At 54.6% G+C, this 13,157-nt stretch overlaps 1 protein-coding gene across 2 annotated transcripts; it reads left to right on the forward strand.

Annotated features, from left to right (window-relative positions):
• Positions 1-36: 36 nt before the first annotated feature.
• CIMIP3 (ciliary microtubule inner protein 3) lies at positions 37-6,161 on the forward strand. Of its 2 annotated transcripts, none has more exons than XM_060615534.2 (2): positions 37-123; positions 5,653-6,161. In XM_060615534.2, the coding sequence occupies exons 1-2, from the start codon at positions 115-117 to the stop codon at positions 5,980-5,982; spliced, it is 339 nt and encodes a 112-aa protein (XP_060471517.1). In that variant the 5' UTR covers positions 37-114; the 3' UTR covers positions 5,983-6,161. The 2 variants fall into 2 exon arrangements, with proteins under 2 accessions (XP_060471517.1, XP_060471516.1); XM_060615533.2 differs by lacking the exon at positions 37-123 and adding an exon at positions 4,700-4,938.
• The last annotated feature ends 6,996 nt before the right edge of the window (positions 6,162-13,157 follow it).

Below are 13,157 nucleotides of genomic sequence, written 5' to 3' on the forward strand. Positions count from 1 at the left end.
TGCAAATTCTCCCCACCTGGGCACTCCCAGTACCTCCCAAAGAGTCCCTGGGAGCTCCGGAGCCCCTGACCACCAGAAGTTCCATCTCACCAACAAGAAAGGCCCTGGTCAAGGATGTCCCAGGTGGGATGACCTTACAGGGCTACATCAAGGCAGCCCAAGGTCACAGGAAGTCTGATTGACAGGAGAGAGTATGAAGGCCCCAGCCTGGCCCACCTTCATGGCTGGGAGCTGGGGACCTCTTACAAAAGGCTTAGGGACCAGTGCCGCTGTGGAGCCCCGGCTGTCCCCCCGGGGGAGGGAGCAGGAAGCAGGCCACCATTCCTCTCCTCCCGTTCCTCTGCCCCTTCACTTCCCAGAGTCATTTCCTGGGCTGCTAGCCTGCACTTCCCAGTCTCCTAGGCAAACTTGTGACAAGTAACAGTGACAGCTGAAGCTTCCTGAGTGCTCAAGAGGCGTAGGCAGTTTATGTAGAATGTCTCATTAAATCCTCGTGGTAACACTATGAGATAGATTCTTTTTTTTTTTTTTAAGAATTTAGAACAGTGTTTCACACGGCAAGCTTTTTGTTTTTTAATGTTTATTTATTGATTTTTGAGAGGGAGAGAGAAAGAGAGAGCAGGGGAGGGGCAGAGAGAGAGAGAGAGAGTCAGAATCCCAAGCAGGCTCTGTGCAGCAGAGAGCCCGACGTGGGGCTTGAACTCACAAACCATGATCATGACCTGAGCCCAAACCAAGAGTCAGACGCTCAACCAACTGAGCCACCCAGGCGCCCTGTCCCTACAAGATAGGTTCTTTAGGTGTTCCCCCTTGAGAGGTGGGAAAACGGAGGTACAGAGTGTTATAAAATACTGAAAGCTCAGGCACTTGGTGTGAGCGGGGGAGCTGGGATTTGAACTCCAAGCCCCCAGGCTACACAGCCTCACGAGGGAGCTAAGGCCAAGCTCTCTCGGCCTCCTCATCTGCTCCCTCCCAGGCCCCTCTGCCCCACCGCACACCGACAGGCTCTCACAAAGGTTCAGATGAGCTTGTTCGAAACCTGCAGGGAACTGCCAGATGAGGCTGATAATAATTACTATTTGTATTGTGCCCTGAAAGTTCCCACACTCATCGCACCCCCACGACACGCTGGTGAAGCAGATGGCCTTATTATCTTCATTTTGCAGGTGAGGCCACCAAAGCTCAAAGAGGTTCCGAGACTTGCCCAAGGTTGCCTGACCTGTAGGGCAGAGTGAGGCCCTGAGCTCAGGCCTTCACACTCCAAAGCCCAGGCACATTCCCTGGTACCGGCTGCCCTGGGAGGCTTAAGGGCCTCACCCGATGCTGTTTGCATTTCAACAGGGCCAGAGGCCTTCCCCCCAGAGAGTGAGGCGCGGGTGGCGGGCGCTGGGCCTGAAGTGTTCCAGCCGACAGTGTCTTCCCAGACCCGCAGCAATACCACATATGAGATATTCTTGCCCTCCTCGGAAAGCCCCGCTCTCGAGTCACCCCCATCCCCTTTCCAGGCCCTGGCAGCAAGGACAGACACTATGCCTGGGGGGTGCGGGTGGAGGCGTCATAGAGGGAGAGGTCTATTCGGGATCCTTCTTTTGGCTCCAGCTGGAACCCCAAGGAGAAATAGGGTAGTGGGATTCGGAAGGGAGGGAAGGGGCTGGGGAGACCCTCTACTTGCCCTCTAGGCTTCTTTGCTCCGTGGACCCGGAGGCTTAAGTGAAGGCTGGCAGGAAGCAGGAAAGGAGTTAGGGGTCTTCCCCGAAGCTCTAAAGTAGGCGTCTCCGCCTTGACACTGATGACATCGTGTGCTGCTAATTCTCTATTGCAGGGCGGTCCTGGCTCTGTAGGATGGTCAGCAGCATCCCTGGCCTCTACCCACTTTTGGCTGTGACAATGGGGATGCTACTCCCCGCTGGAGGCCAGTAGCATCCCCATTGTCACAGCCAAAAATGCCTCAGGCATCGCCAAAAGTTCACGGGCCCCCAACCCCCTGCACTTGATAGGAGGACTGGGAGGAGGAGCCGGTTAAATGAAACCAGACGTTAACCTGGAAAGTATGCATTCGGGGCCCCACCCTCCCCCGCAGAGCTGGCTGTGCTGGGCCCTGGGCAGGCGATGGGGTGTTCTCAGCCCTCTGGGGTTAGTCACCTGGAGCCTGGCTGGGCCCTTGGAAGGGGCAGGGCAAAGCTGTGCTGCCTGGGCTTCCTCCTCCTCCCCCTCTTCCTCCTCCTTGCTCTGAGTCTTCTCTTCCTCCTCCCTTTCCCCTTCTTCCTCCTCCCCAGGGACGGTCCCTCTGCCCTAGTTTCTGTGAGGGCCTCATCCCTAGATGTGCTCAAGGCCTGAGTCCTCCTCACCCCAAGGCCCCAAATGTTGCCGTAGCAGTAGCTGGCAGGTAGACCCAGGAGGGCCCAAGTCAGGGCCTGGGCTGGGGCAGAGAGAGAGGAGAGTGTTCAAATCCTGGTTCCCCCACTAACTAGTCTGGAGCTGCGGGAATTCTGGGGGGGGGGGGGTCTTCGTGCTTCGATGTGAACTTAAACGTGCTTCGATGCCTCCAAGCCTCATCTTCCACATTTGAGATATGGGAGTAACACCTCAAATGGCTCTTAGGAGCTTTTGCAGAGCTGAGCGTCTAGTGCCTGGAGCTGGGGAGATTCTAGGTCCCATGAGCAACATTATCGCCCTTCCCTCTGTGGGTCTCTGGTCAGACCCCCCAGCCATTCTGAAAGCACGTGCCTCTGTCACTCTTGACACCAGCCTGGCAAGCCTGAGGTGCAGGGCCCGGATGGCCAAGACTGAGGCGGGGTGTTGGGGGGGGGGGGGATGCGCTATGGTTCCCTCATCTCCAGATCCGTGGCCACGGGCTGAGCCCTTCTGCAGTGTCGAGAGGACCGGAACCCCACATCCTCAGAATCATACTTAATATGCTAAACATCCTGCAATGTCCAGGACTGCCCCACAACAAAGAATCATCGGGGGTGCCAGGTGGCTCAGTCAGTTAAGCGGCTGACCTCGGCTCAGGTCATGAGCTCACGGTTTGTGAGTTCGAGCCCCGCGTCCGGCTCTGTGCTGACAGCTCGCAGCCTGCAGCCTGTTTTGGGTGCTGTGTCTCCCTCTCTCACAAATAAACGTTAAACATTTTTAATAAAACGAAAGAATTATCAGCCCACAGTGTCCGTGGCGCTGAGGGCAGGAAGCTCCGATTTGTACAAGTTTACGTTGTGGTATCTGTTATTTGCACACTCAGAGCCTGGTGTATAAGAGGAATCATTTTGAATGAACGAGTGAACCAGTGAAGCAAATAATGTCATATCCTCAGCTGTGCTAGGAGATGGTAACTTCAGACTCCAGCGTTCAAGGCCCCGCAGCGTTCCCGACAAACTGGGAGATCCGGCTGCCCCTCTCTTCGGCTGCTCTCCTACTGCCCAGAACCCCCATCAGGAGCTCAGCAAGCTGACCGCATGAGGGCAAAAGTGGACTGGCAGCCCCTGTCCTCCCAGGGCGGTGGACACAGGATGCGTCATGGAGTATAGGGTGTGGACCCTGGGGTCAGCCAGGCCTGAGTTCAGTCCCAGCCTGGCTCTTCACCAGCCGCCTGACCCTAAACTTGTGACAGACATCCTTACTACAGCTTTCTCAACTATAAATAGGACGCATGACGATACCTTCCTTAAAGGGTAATGCGAGGATTAGAAGAGATAACCCATGTAAAGAGTTTGGTGCTATGCTTGGAGCCCATGGTGAAGAACGATCGCTGATTACCGCCATCATAGCTCATTTCTTGTGTGGTCCCCCCGCTCCTAACCCCATGGCCAGGCCTCAAGGGCTCTGGGAAGGCCGTTCCACACTGTTCTCCAGCTTGGTTGTGTGCCAGCACTGGGTGAAGCCCCAGGGGCACAAAGGGGACTAGGATGTGGTCCTGAACACCGGGAGCGTTTTACAGGCTGTTGAACCATGAGCAGGAGCCCGGAAGGACCAGGATTTGGGGTTGGCATGAGGCGAGCACAGCACCCAGGGCAGCAAGATGTAAAAAGGGGTTCGGCGCACCTCTTTAAAATGTGCACTTGCCTCCCCACAGTCCCAGCCTCGCAAAGGACCACGTCCCAAGAGGAATGCCTGAAGGCCCAGAGGAGGGTGAAACAGGGGTGGGGGTTGCAGCACCAGAGGCTTCCTGGAGGAGGTGTCAGGAGGGCTGCTGGCTTGGAAGAATAGGAAGAATTTTGAAACGCACAGCTGAGGGCACACACATTTCTGGGTAGGAACCTATGGCAGCAAAGCCGGCTTGGGAAGAAAGCCCTGGGCAGGTTTGAGTTGAGCAAGGCGTTTGTAAATTACATGCAGAAGGAAAGAACGTACATTCTTTCTTGGGTACCAGGGATCTCTTCTGTAAGATGGCAGGGGTTCAACTTCCAGGAGCTCTGTAGCAAAGGCTCCTTCCTGGTTCCGGTTCCCTGGGGTGGCCGGGAGGACTGCGAGGCTGGGCCGAGCGGAAGTGGGTTCCCCTCCCAGCTGTCGCCTGGAGGAGACAGACAGAGCCAGCCTGACACCGAGGCATCGGTCCTTTGCGCTGTGCTGTTGTGACTGTGAAGGCCCCTAGTAAAATGAACATCTGGTACCTGGGAGACGGTGTGGAGGTCAAAGGTGAACAAAACAATTCAGTCCAGGGGGTAAACAAATGTCGCTAGGGTGGGATCCTTGTGGCACTGGGGGCCTCCTCGAGGGGTAGACCTCCATGCGCAGTCAGCCAAGATTGGCCATTATGAAAAGCTGGCATTGTCACTTTGTAACAATGAGAGGTGTTCTAAAATAGAATGGGCTGGCTGGTTGGAAGGAGAACACCCCTTACTAGAACCCAGTTTAATTGAACCAGCCTTTATTGAGCGCGCACTGAATGCCTTGGTCTGGAGGAAAACAAGGAATAGGATTTTGGAGGGCATTATGTCAAGGGTAAGGTTGAGAGAGCACGGCCCTGAAGGTGCTCGGGGCCAAAAGGGAAAGAGAATCTCCCTGATGGACGGGAGGGAGGGAGGGAGGGAGGGCATGCCGGGCTGGGGGATCGGCCCCGAACAAAGGCAAGGAGGCCTGGAAGGACACGTTGCCAGCAGAGGTAATGGGCGGAAGGTCCGGCTAGAGCACAGGGCCAGGGGAGCCCCGTCCTCAGAGTTCTTGTTTTCCAGGCTAGGGGCCTTGAGATGTCTTGTCTAGGCAGTAGAGAGCAACAGAGCACAGGCTGGGAGGCAGGAGGACAGGAGGGCTTGGTGGAAAGCTGAGTAACCCTTCAGGAGAGAGGAGGGAGGCCTGGCAGGACAGCAGCAGAGGAGGGCCAGATGGGAGTGACTTGAAGGACAGGGACAGACAGACAGCTGGATGTGGGGGAGATGGGGGCGGGGCGGGTTGAAGATGAGCCTGGCTCTTAGCCTCTGAGTCGGCAGAGGCCTCTGGGAAGCAGGCTGAGGTCTGCATCAGCACGAGTCAGGTCAGGGGCCCCGAAGGCCGCCCCCTACCTGGAGATGTCTGGCTCCACGGCCAGCAGAGCTGTCTTGGGGGTGGCTCCGGAAGCTTCTGACGGCTGCTGGCCCCTTCCCCGCTCCCACCCTCGGGCTTAGCCGTGGAAGCCCCGGTGTCTGATGCCTCAGCGCTGGCCTGCTTTCCATCCCACAGGACTCAAAGAAACCCTCAGCACCCAGCCAGGAGCCGAAGACACCATCGGGCAAAAAGCTGAAGTTTCCACGCCCTCCCCTGTCCCAGTCGTGGAAGCGGGACCGTGAGCAGACCCTGGTGGCGGCCTACGTGCCGGTGGTGGTAGACCCGAAGGGGCAGAGCCTGGACAAGCTTAGGTTCAAGTTCTACACCTCCCAGTACTCCAACTCCCTGAACCCCTTCTACACCCGGCAGAAGCCTACCTGTGGCTACCTGTACCAGAGGGACATGGACCACACCCGCAAACGCTTTGATGTGCCTCCTGCCAACCTGGTCTTGTGGCGCTCCTAGGCCCCTCCCGGTTGGGAGACGCCACCTGCACCCTCCCCCGCCACAATTCTGGGTCCAGGAGGGGAGGGGCACTTGCTCCAGGAGGAGCAGACCATGCTCAGCCTGAGACAGCTGTGCTGCGCCCAGTGGCAAAGGGAGGTCTCTGTTCTCGGCAGCAATTAAAGTTTGTCCTTCCTTTCCTTGCCATCTGAATGGGTGGCTGTGGGCGGGTAAACTGAGGCCACAGGGGTGTCGTACGGCAGGTCACGTCCAGAGATGCCCAAAGACTTAGAAGCACTTGATTCTCAGTCCCCTCCCCCTCCCCTACCCCCACCTCCAGGAGTGACCTCAAGCCCCCTCTAGGGCCTCAGTCCCAAGCAAAGCCCATGCTGGTCACACCGTCCCCATAGGCCAAGCTTGGCAAGCCCGCCAAAGTCAGGAAAGAGAGAAGTCAGCTGGCGGTGGCCTGGGTTGGAGCAACCCCTGGAAAATGGGAAGTGGCACAGGGGGCAACGCAGTCTCTGGGGGGCCTCCTCTCCAGCCCTAGTTTCACATCCACCTGTCTCTTCTGACTTGTCGTTTGTTGGTGGCGGGACGGATTTCCCATCTCGTCTCTCCTCTGGTCCAGAAGAGCTGACTCGGGTTAGTCGGGCTCACGGGCCGTGTTTCATGAAGACGCGTGATGAAGGCAGAGGGCACTTGACCCAAAGCAGTGGCCTGAGTCCCCGGTCGCTGCCACCTAGGGGCAGATCCGGCGCTATGCCGGGGCCAGCTCAGACGGTCCTGAGGGATCCGACTGTGGGCATCTCCTCCCAACGCCACAGCCAGTGACTTCGTGTTGGTAACCACTGAAACCAGCAAACGCCCATCATCTGGGGTTTCTTCTTTCCAGAGAGCTCGTTGTTAAATATCTGCCATCACACCACTAGGTGGATCCAGCTGGTTCCACTTCTAGGACTCACAGCTCATTCTAGCTGGGGTGGGGTATTCAGTGGAGCATACTTTTGGAGCCTAAGAGTCTGGGGTTGGCTTGGGATGGAGGGACAGGATGTCTGGAGACCCAGACAAGCAGCCAGTGCACTGGCCACGCTTCCTCTGAAAAGAAGATGGTGAGTAGGGAGGAGGGACATGAGCCCTCCTAAAGGTTGTGTCACAAGATAGAGTCTAGGTTTTTCTGTTTGTTGTTGTTGTTGTTGGAGGCTCTCTTTCAAAAGCCAGAGGCGGGGCACCTGGGTGGCTCAGTCGATTAAGCATCCGACTTCAGCTCAGGTCATGATCTCATGGTTCATGGGTTCGAGCCCCACATGGGCTCTGTGCTGTCAGCTCAGAGCCTGGAGCCTGGTTCGGATTCTGTCTCCCCCTCTCTCTGCCCCTCCCCTGTTCACACTGTCTCTCTCTGTCTCTCAAAAATAAATAAATGTAAAAAAAAAAAAAAATTAAAAAAAAAAAAAAAAACAAAAGCCAGAGGTTTTGGGGGCACCTGGGTGGCTCAGTCGGTTGAGCATCTGATTCTTGACTTCGGCTCAGGTCACGATCGCACGTGTTCATGAGTTTGAGCCCCGTGTGTGGGGCTCAAACTCATGAACACGTGCGATCGTGACCTGAGCCGAAATGAAGAGTCAGATGCTTAACTGACAGAGTCACCCAGGTGCACCTAAATAAACTTTAAAAAATAAAATAAAGTCAGAGGCTTTCCTCAATTGCCTGGCGATCCTGGGCTGGAGGTCGGCCATTTGGCATCTGTACCTGATTGTCAGTGTTTGAGGAGCCAGCATGGGAAAGAGCTGGGGGGGGGGGGGTCTCTTCCTTTGCAGACTTGCCCTTCACTCCCGGCTTCTAGAATGACCCTTCTCTCCCCTCGAGGCCCTCCAGTCCAAATGTCCAGAATAACCTCCAGCCAGGGGCAGGAGATAGGTGCGGTAGGGCATCTGGGGAGTGCGTGGCTCCTTACACAGGCTTTCCACCAGTCCTCCTGTTTCTGCCCCCCTGTCCTGCACCCCACCCTGTAGGGCACCTTCTGCCCCATGTCTGAGCCTCCACAGTTCTGTGGCAGGCATAGGCATCACGTCTGTACCATTCTCCACACCCTCCTCTTTCAGAGTGTTTGGGTTTCCACTTCCTGCCCTGAGACAGTTACAGTCGTCCGTGTGCCCTCTGTTGTCCAAAATTTTATTAGAACCTCTCACCTATTTCCTTCTTTCTCTTTGTCTCTGTGGACTGGTGGGCTTAAAAACTGTTATTGTGGGGCGCCTGGGTAGCTCAGTTGGTTAAGTGTCTTGACTTCGGCTCAGGTCATGATCTCACAATTTGTGAGTTTGAGCCCCGCGGCAGGCTCTGTGCTGATGGCTCAGAGCCCGGAGCCTGCTTCGGATTCTGTGTCTCCCTAGCTGTCTGCCCCTCCCCTACTCACACTCTGTTTTTCGCTCTCAAAAATAAATAAACACTAAAAAATAAAAATAAAAATAAAAAATGTTATTGCCATTTTAGCTGGATTTTGAAAAGCAGAGATAAATTTTTCAGTCTATGTGTAACTAAAAGTTCCATGTCCAATCATCCAACAGACCTTTGCTGAACATCCAAAGACTGGGTCCTCAGGCTGCAACCATCTCTGCCCTCCCAGACCTGAGAACCTTGCGGGGAGGGATGGGGGTGGGGGTGGGGGCCCGGCATTTTCACTCCCCCAACTGACACCTTCTCCTCTCCCTTGGAGAATGGTCTCCCCCTTGAGGTTCACCTTGGTAGAGCAGCCTTGATGGAAGCTTCCAGGAACCTTTAAAGAAGCTGGCCCAAGTCCTGCATCGGTGTGGGTGGGATAGTCCCAGGAGGCAAAGACCTGGCACTCAGAGCTCCGTTCTGTTTCTGCGGAGGTGGAGAGTGGGGGTCGGGCAGCTCTGGAGGGGAACCAGTCGGGCCTGGGATTGCTGCCCCTCGCATCTCTTCCCAGCCTAGCTTCCACCTCTGCACACCTGCCCCACACGCTCCCTCTCCTCGGTACCGTTCAGCCAGGTAGATCCTCTCACGCTGGTATATGGCGATCTATCCCAGGAGGGATTCCTACAGACAGAGCAGCCTGGGGAAGCCACACGGCCTCTCTCTGACGTGTCCCACCACACGAGCTGTCCACCCGCTTCCTCCATACCTTTCTTGGTGTGGATCCCAACCCTCTCTGACTTGGCCATCCATGTCTGGGAGAAGAATGGAGAGCAGGACTGAGAGAGGCCATGGAAGAGGGAGAAGCTGGGCTCTGGGATTGGGAGGCTGGGAGATTCCATTCCCATCCTGGGTCTGGGCCACCTCCAAAGGGATTGAGCTCACCGTCGCTGGAATTTTCCAGGCAGAAGGGCCACAGGGAAGATGCTGGAGTAGGGGCTCGAGGGACCCTCCGGCTGGACCCTCGAGATTTAAAGGCTTAAGCCAAAAGCCTGGTGATGAGGTAGAAAACTCTGGTACCACCACTTGGAATTTCTGTGGACCTCACAATGACTTTTCTGTCCCCACTTCCTCTCGTGTCACGTGGAAATAATACCACCCCACAGGGCTATTGTAAGCCGATTCCACAAGCTTAGCGTGCTGCCTTGAACACAGTAGACATTGGATGACAGCTCCACCCTACTCTAGCCTTACTGAATTCTTCCTTCGGTCATGCATGCACGCATTCACTCACTCAGTGTTTTATTTATTTTTTAATTTTTTAAATGTTTTTATTTTTGAGAGAGAGCGAGAGAGCGCACAAGTTGGGGAGGGGCAGAAAGAGAGGGAGACACAGAATCCGAAGCAGGCTCCGGGTTCCGAGCTGTCAGCACAGAGCCTGATGCGGGGCTCGAACCCACGAACCGTGAGATCATGACCTGAGCTGAAGTCAGACGCTTAACACACTGGGTCACCCAGGCGCCCCGCACTCACTCAATGTTTTATTGGGCTCAAGTCTGTCAGTCAAGCGTTACCTTCACAAAGGTACTGAGGAGCATGTTTACAAAGAAGTGGGCACAGTTGAGGGCTGGTGACATGGCCAGAGTGGCCACAGAGGCAAGCCCTTCCTACTTCTAAGCCTGAGAGGTACAGGGAGGTGGCTTTGTCACCGCAGCTGAGAGAGGGCTTTCGTGGGAGCTGTGGCTGAGGGTAGAAGGAATCAGGGCCCAAACTATGACCCAGCAGGGAGGGTGGGGAGCAAACGCCCAGACTCTTCTCTTTTCCTACCAGCCAGTCTCCTTCCACTGCTTCCCAGGGGATGAACTGCCAGAAGCCAGAGGCCCTGGGGAGCCTGAGTGATCCAGTCCACAGGGGTCAGCCTCCTGGTGCTCAGAGCACACAGAGGAAGGTGGAGAATGGGTGGGGAGGGGGCCAACGGGATAACCAGCGCATGACCATGTGGAATCTTTGGCACTAGGTGCTGGGAGGGTGCGAGAGACGAATAACACAGAGGCCTCCACCCCGAGTTCCTGACGACAGGCTGACAATAAACAGCTGCGTATAATTTGAGAAATCAATGAAACTTATGTATGTTATAATAGAAGTGTGAACATTGTTGGGGCGTCTTAACTGACTGGCTCAGTCAGTTAAGTGTCCGACTTCAGCTTAGATCATGATCTCGCAGTTCGTGAGATCGAGTCCCGTAAGTTCGAGCCCCGCGTCGGGCTCTGTAGTGCCAGCTCGGAGCCTGGAGTCTGCTTCTGATTCTGTCTCCCTCTCTCTGCCCCTCCTCTACTCTTGCTCTGTCTCTCTTCGTCTCTCAAAAATAAATAAATGTTTAATAATAATAATAATAATAAAGAACGATGAACATTGTCCTAGATGTGGTGACCCCTATGACTTCCACCTCCTGCTGTACCCGCCTTGGCACAATCCTCCTCTGAGCGTGGCTGAGATCTGTGACTCACCACTAACCCACGGAATGTGGCAAAGGTAACAGGATGGCATTTCCTTCGTTAGTTACACGATATAAGCTTCCATTTTAGCAAATTGGAGAGAGATTCTCCTTGCTGGCTTGATGAAATAAGCAGCCACACTGAGGAGCCCGTGTAATAAGGAACTTTGGAAAGTCCTAGAAACTGCAGACAGCCTCTGGTAACTGAGAGTGGGCTCCAGATAATGTCTAGCAAGAAGCCAGGGCCCTCAGTCCTATACCCAGGAAATGAATTCTGCCAACATGCTGAATGAGGCAGAAGTGGATTCTTCCCCAGTCAAGCCTCCAGATGTGAACGCACCCCAGATGACACCATGCTCACAGCCCTTTGGGACCTGGGGCAGAGGACCCAGTGAAAGCACAGAGCCAGACTCCTGGCCCACAGAAACTGTGTGATAATAAACATGTAGGATTTTTTTTTAATTTTTAAAAATGTTTATTTTTGAGCTAGAGAGGCAGAGTGTGAGCGGGGGAGGGGCAGAGAGAGAGGGAGACACAGAATCCGAAGCCGGCTCCAGGCTCCGAGCTGTCAACACAGAGCCCGACACGGGGCTCGAACCCACGAACTGTGAGATCATGACCCGAGCCGAAGTCGGACGCTTAACGACTGAGCCCCCCAGGCGCCCCTAAACGTGTAGAGTTTGAAGCTACGGACTCTGTGGTAGTGTTTAAGCTGCCTAGAAAGCTACTATAACACATCAAAAAAACCATCGGTGCGCCGAGGCAAGAAAAATGAATTCTGCTGAGATTCGGAAAGGTTCTCGGAGGAGGGTGTGTCTGTGCTCACGTGGGAAGAGTGGGGAGGATATAAATCGGGAGCGTTGGAAAGATAAGCTGCCACCTCACCCTCGACTCCTTCAGTCCAAACCCCAGAGCCGAGAGGACTCCGAAGACAAGGACGTGAGCCTGGGCCCCAAGTTCACCGGAGGAGCTTCTCCGCCCCGTATCTAAGCCATGTGCCGGGCGGCCCCCAGCGGCCACTTGCCCAGTGTGCCCTGCATTCACCTCTTTAGGTAGAGGAGAAGCAAAAAGTCTTGTTTGGTTTCTTGTTCAAAAACAGCTGACCTCTGTTTTTGTGAGCAGTATGTGTTCACTGTGAATCATTTAAAAAATACAGGTAAGTTTTAAAAAGCAAAGATTAGGGGCGCCTGGGTGGCCCAGTCGGTTAAGCATCGGACTTTGGCTCGGGTCATGATCTCACGGTTCGTGAGTTCGAGCCCCGCGTCGGGCTCTGTGCTGACAGCTCGGAGCCCAGAGCCTGCTTCCGATTCTGTGTCTCCTCCTCTCTCTGCTCCTCTCATGCTCATGCTGTCTTCCTCTCTCTCAAAAATAAATAAACATTAAAAAGAAGCAAAGATTATACTATCGCTGGTGATGTCATGACCCAGAAAGAGCCCTGTTCACATTTTGGTTGTTTCCTTTTAGTTACAGGTATCATGTACACAGCAGTGTCGTGTGACAGGGACAACCTTTGTCACAGACGGGCCCCTAGGCTTGGTCTAGGAACTTTCCAGGATCAGCAGTAGCAGTTCACCATGCACCTGTGTGGTGGTGCCCTCACACACACACACACACACACACACACACACACCCCAGGCCATAAGGCACACGCTCAATGTCCCCTATCCCCATGCCCGTGGGAGGGGATGGTGTCAGGTGTGGAGTCAGATGGAAGGTTGAATTCAAGCCTCCTGGGATGAGAGAGATACAGTCTCTGGGAATGTAAGAATGTGGTCAGAAGAGGACCAGTGAGTGTGTGTGTCTACATGGCTACATGAACTTGTACACTTTAATGGAGGAGGGGGTTCCCTCTAGCTACTCAGGACTTGTCTTGGAAGCCCACAAACTCTGCATGATTCAGGCGTGCTTATACATTAACTACCCACGGTGTGACTGGAAGCCCTCAGTTGTGATGGTCAAGTGCAGTGCACAGCATGTATAACCGTACACAGCAGTCCTGTCAAAAGCCCACAGTTGGTCCAGCTCTGGAAGAGGCACCAGCTCTATCTCAGATGTACCTCAATTCCATGTCGGAGGGCAGGAACCAAAAACATTGAGAGCCCACTGAAAACAGAAGAAGGGAATGGAGGTCACAGGATCAGAACAGCCACCTATTCGGCCCTGGTAAGAAGGGATAATGAGATTACAAAACGGGTAAGAAAATCCTCTCACCTATCAGCTCAAGGCTGTAATCCTGGGCCTCTGCTTCCCTAAGCTTTGTTCTATTTTCACTCTTCTTTCCTAGGAGCAGTCCCCATTGGCCACAAGGGTTTAGTGGGGACTTAACACCACT

The sequence above is a fragment of the Panthera onca genome, chromosome B2, assembly GCF_046562875.1.
Source record: "Panthera onca isolate mPanOnc1 chromosome B2, mPanOnc1 haplotype 2, whole genome shotgun sequence".
Taxonomy (NCBI): domain Eukaryota; kingdom Metazoa; phylum Chordata; class Mammalia; order Carnivora; family Felidae; genus Panthera; species Panthera onca.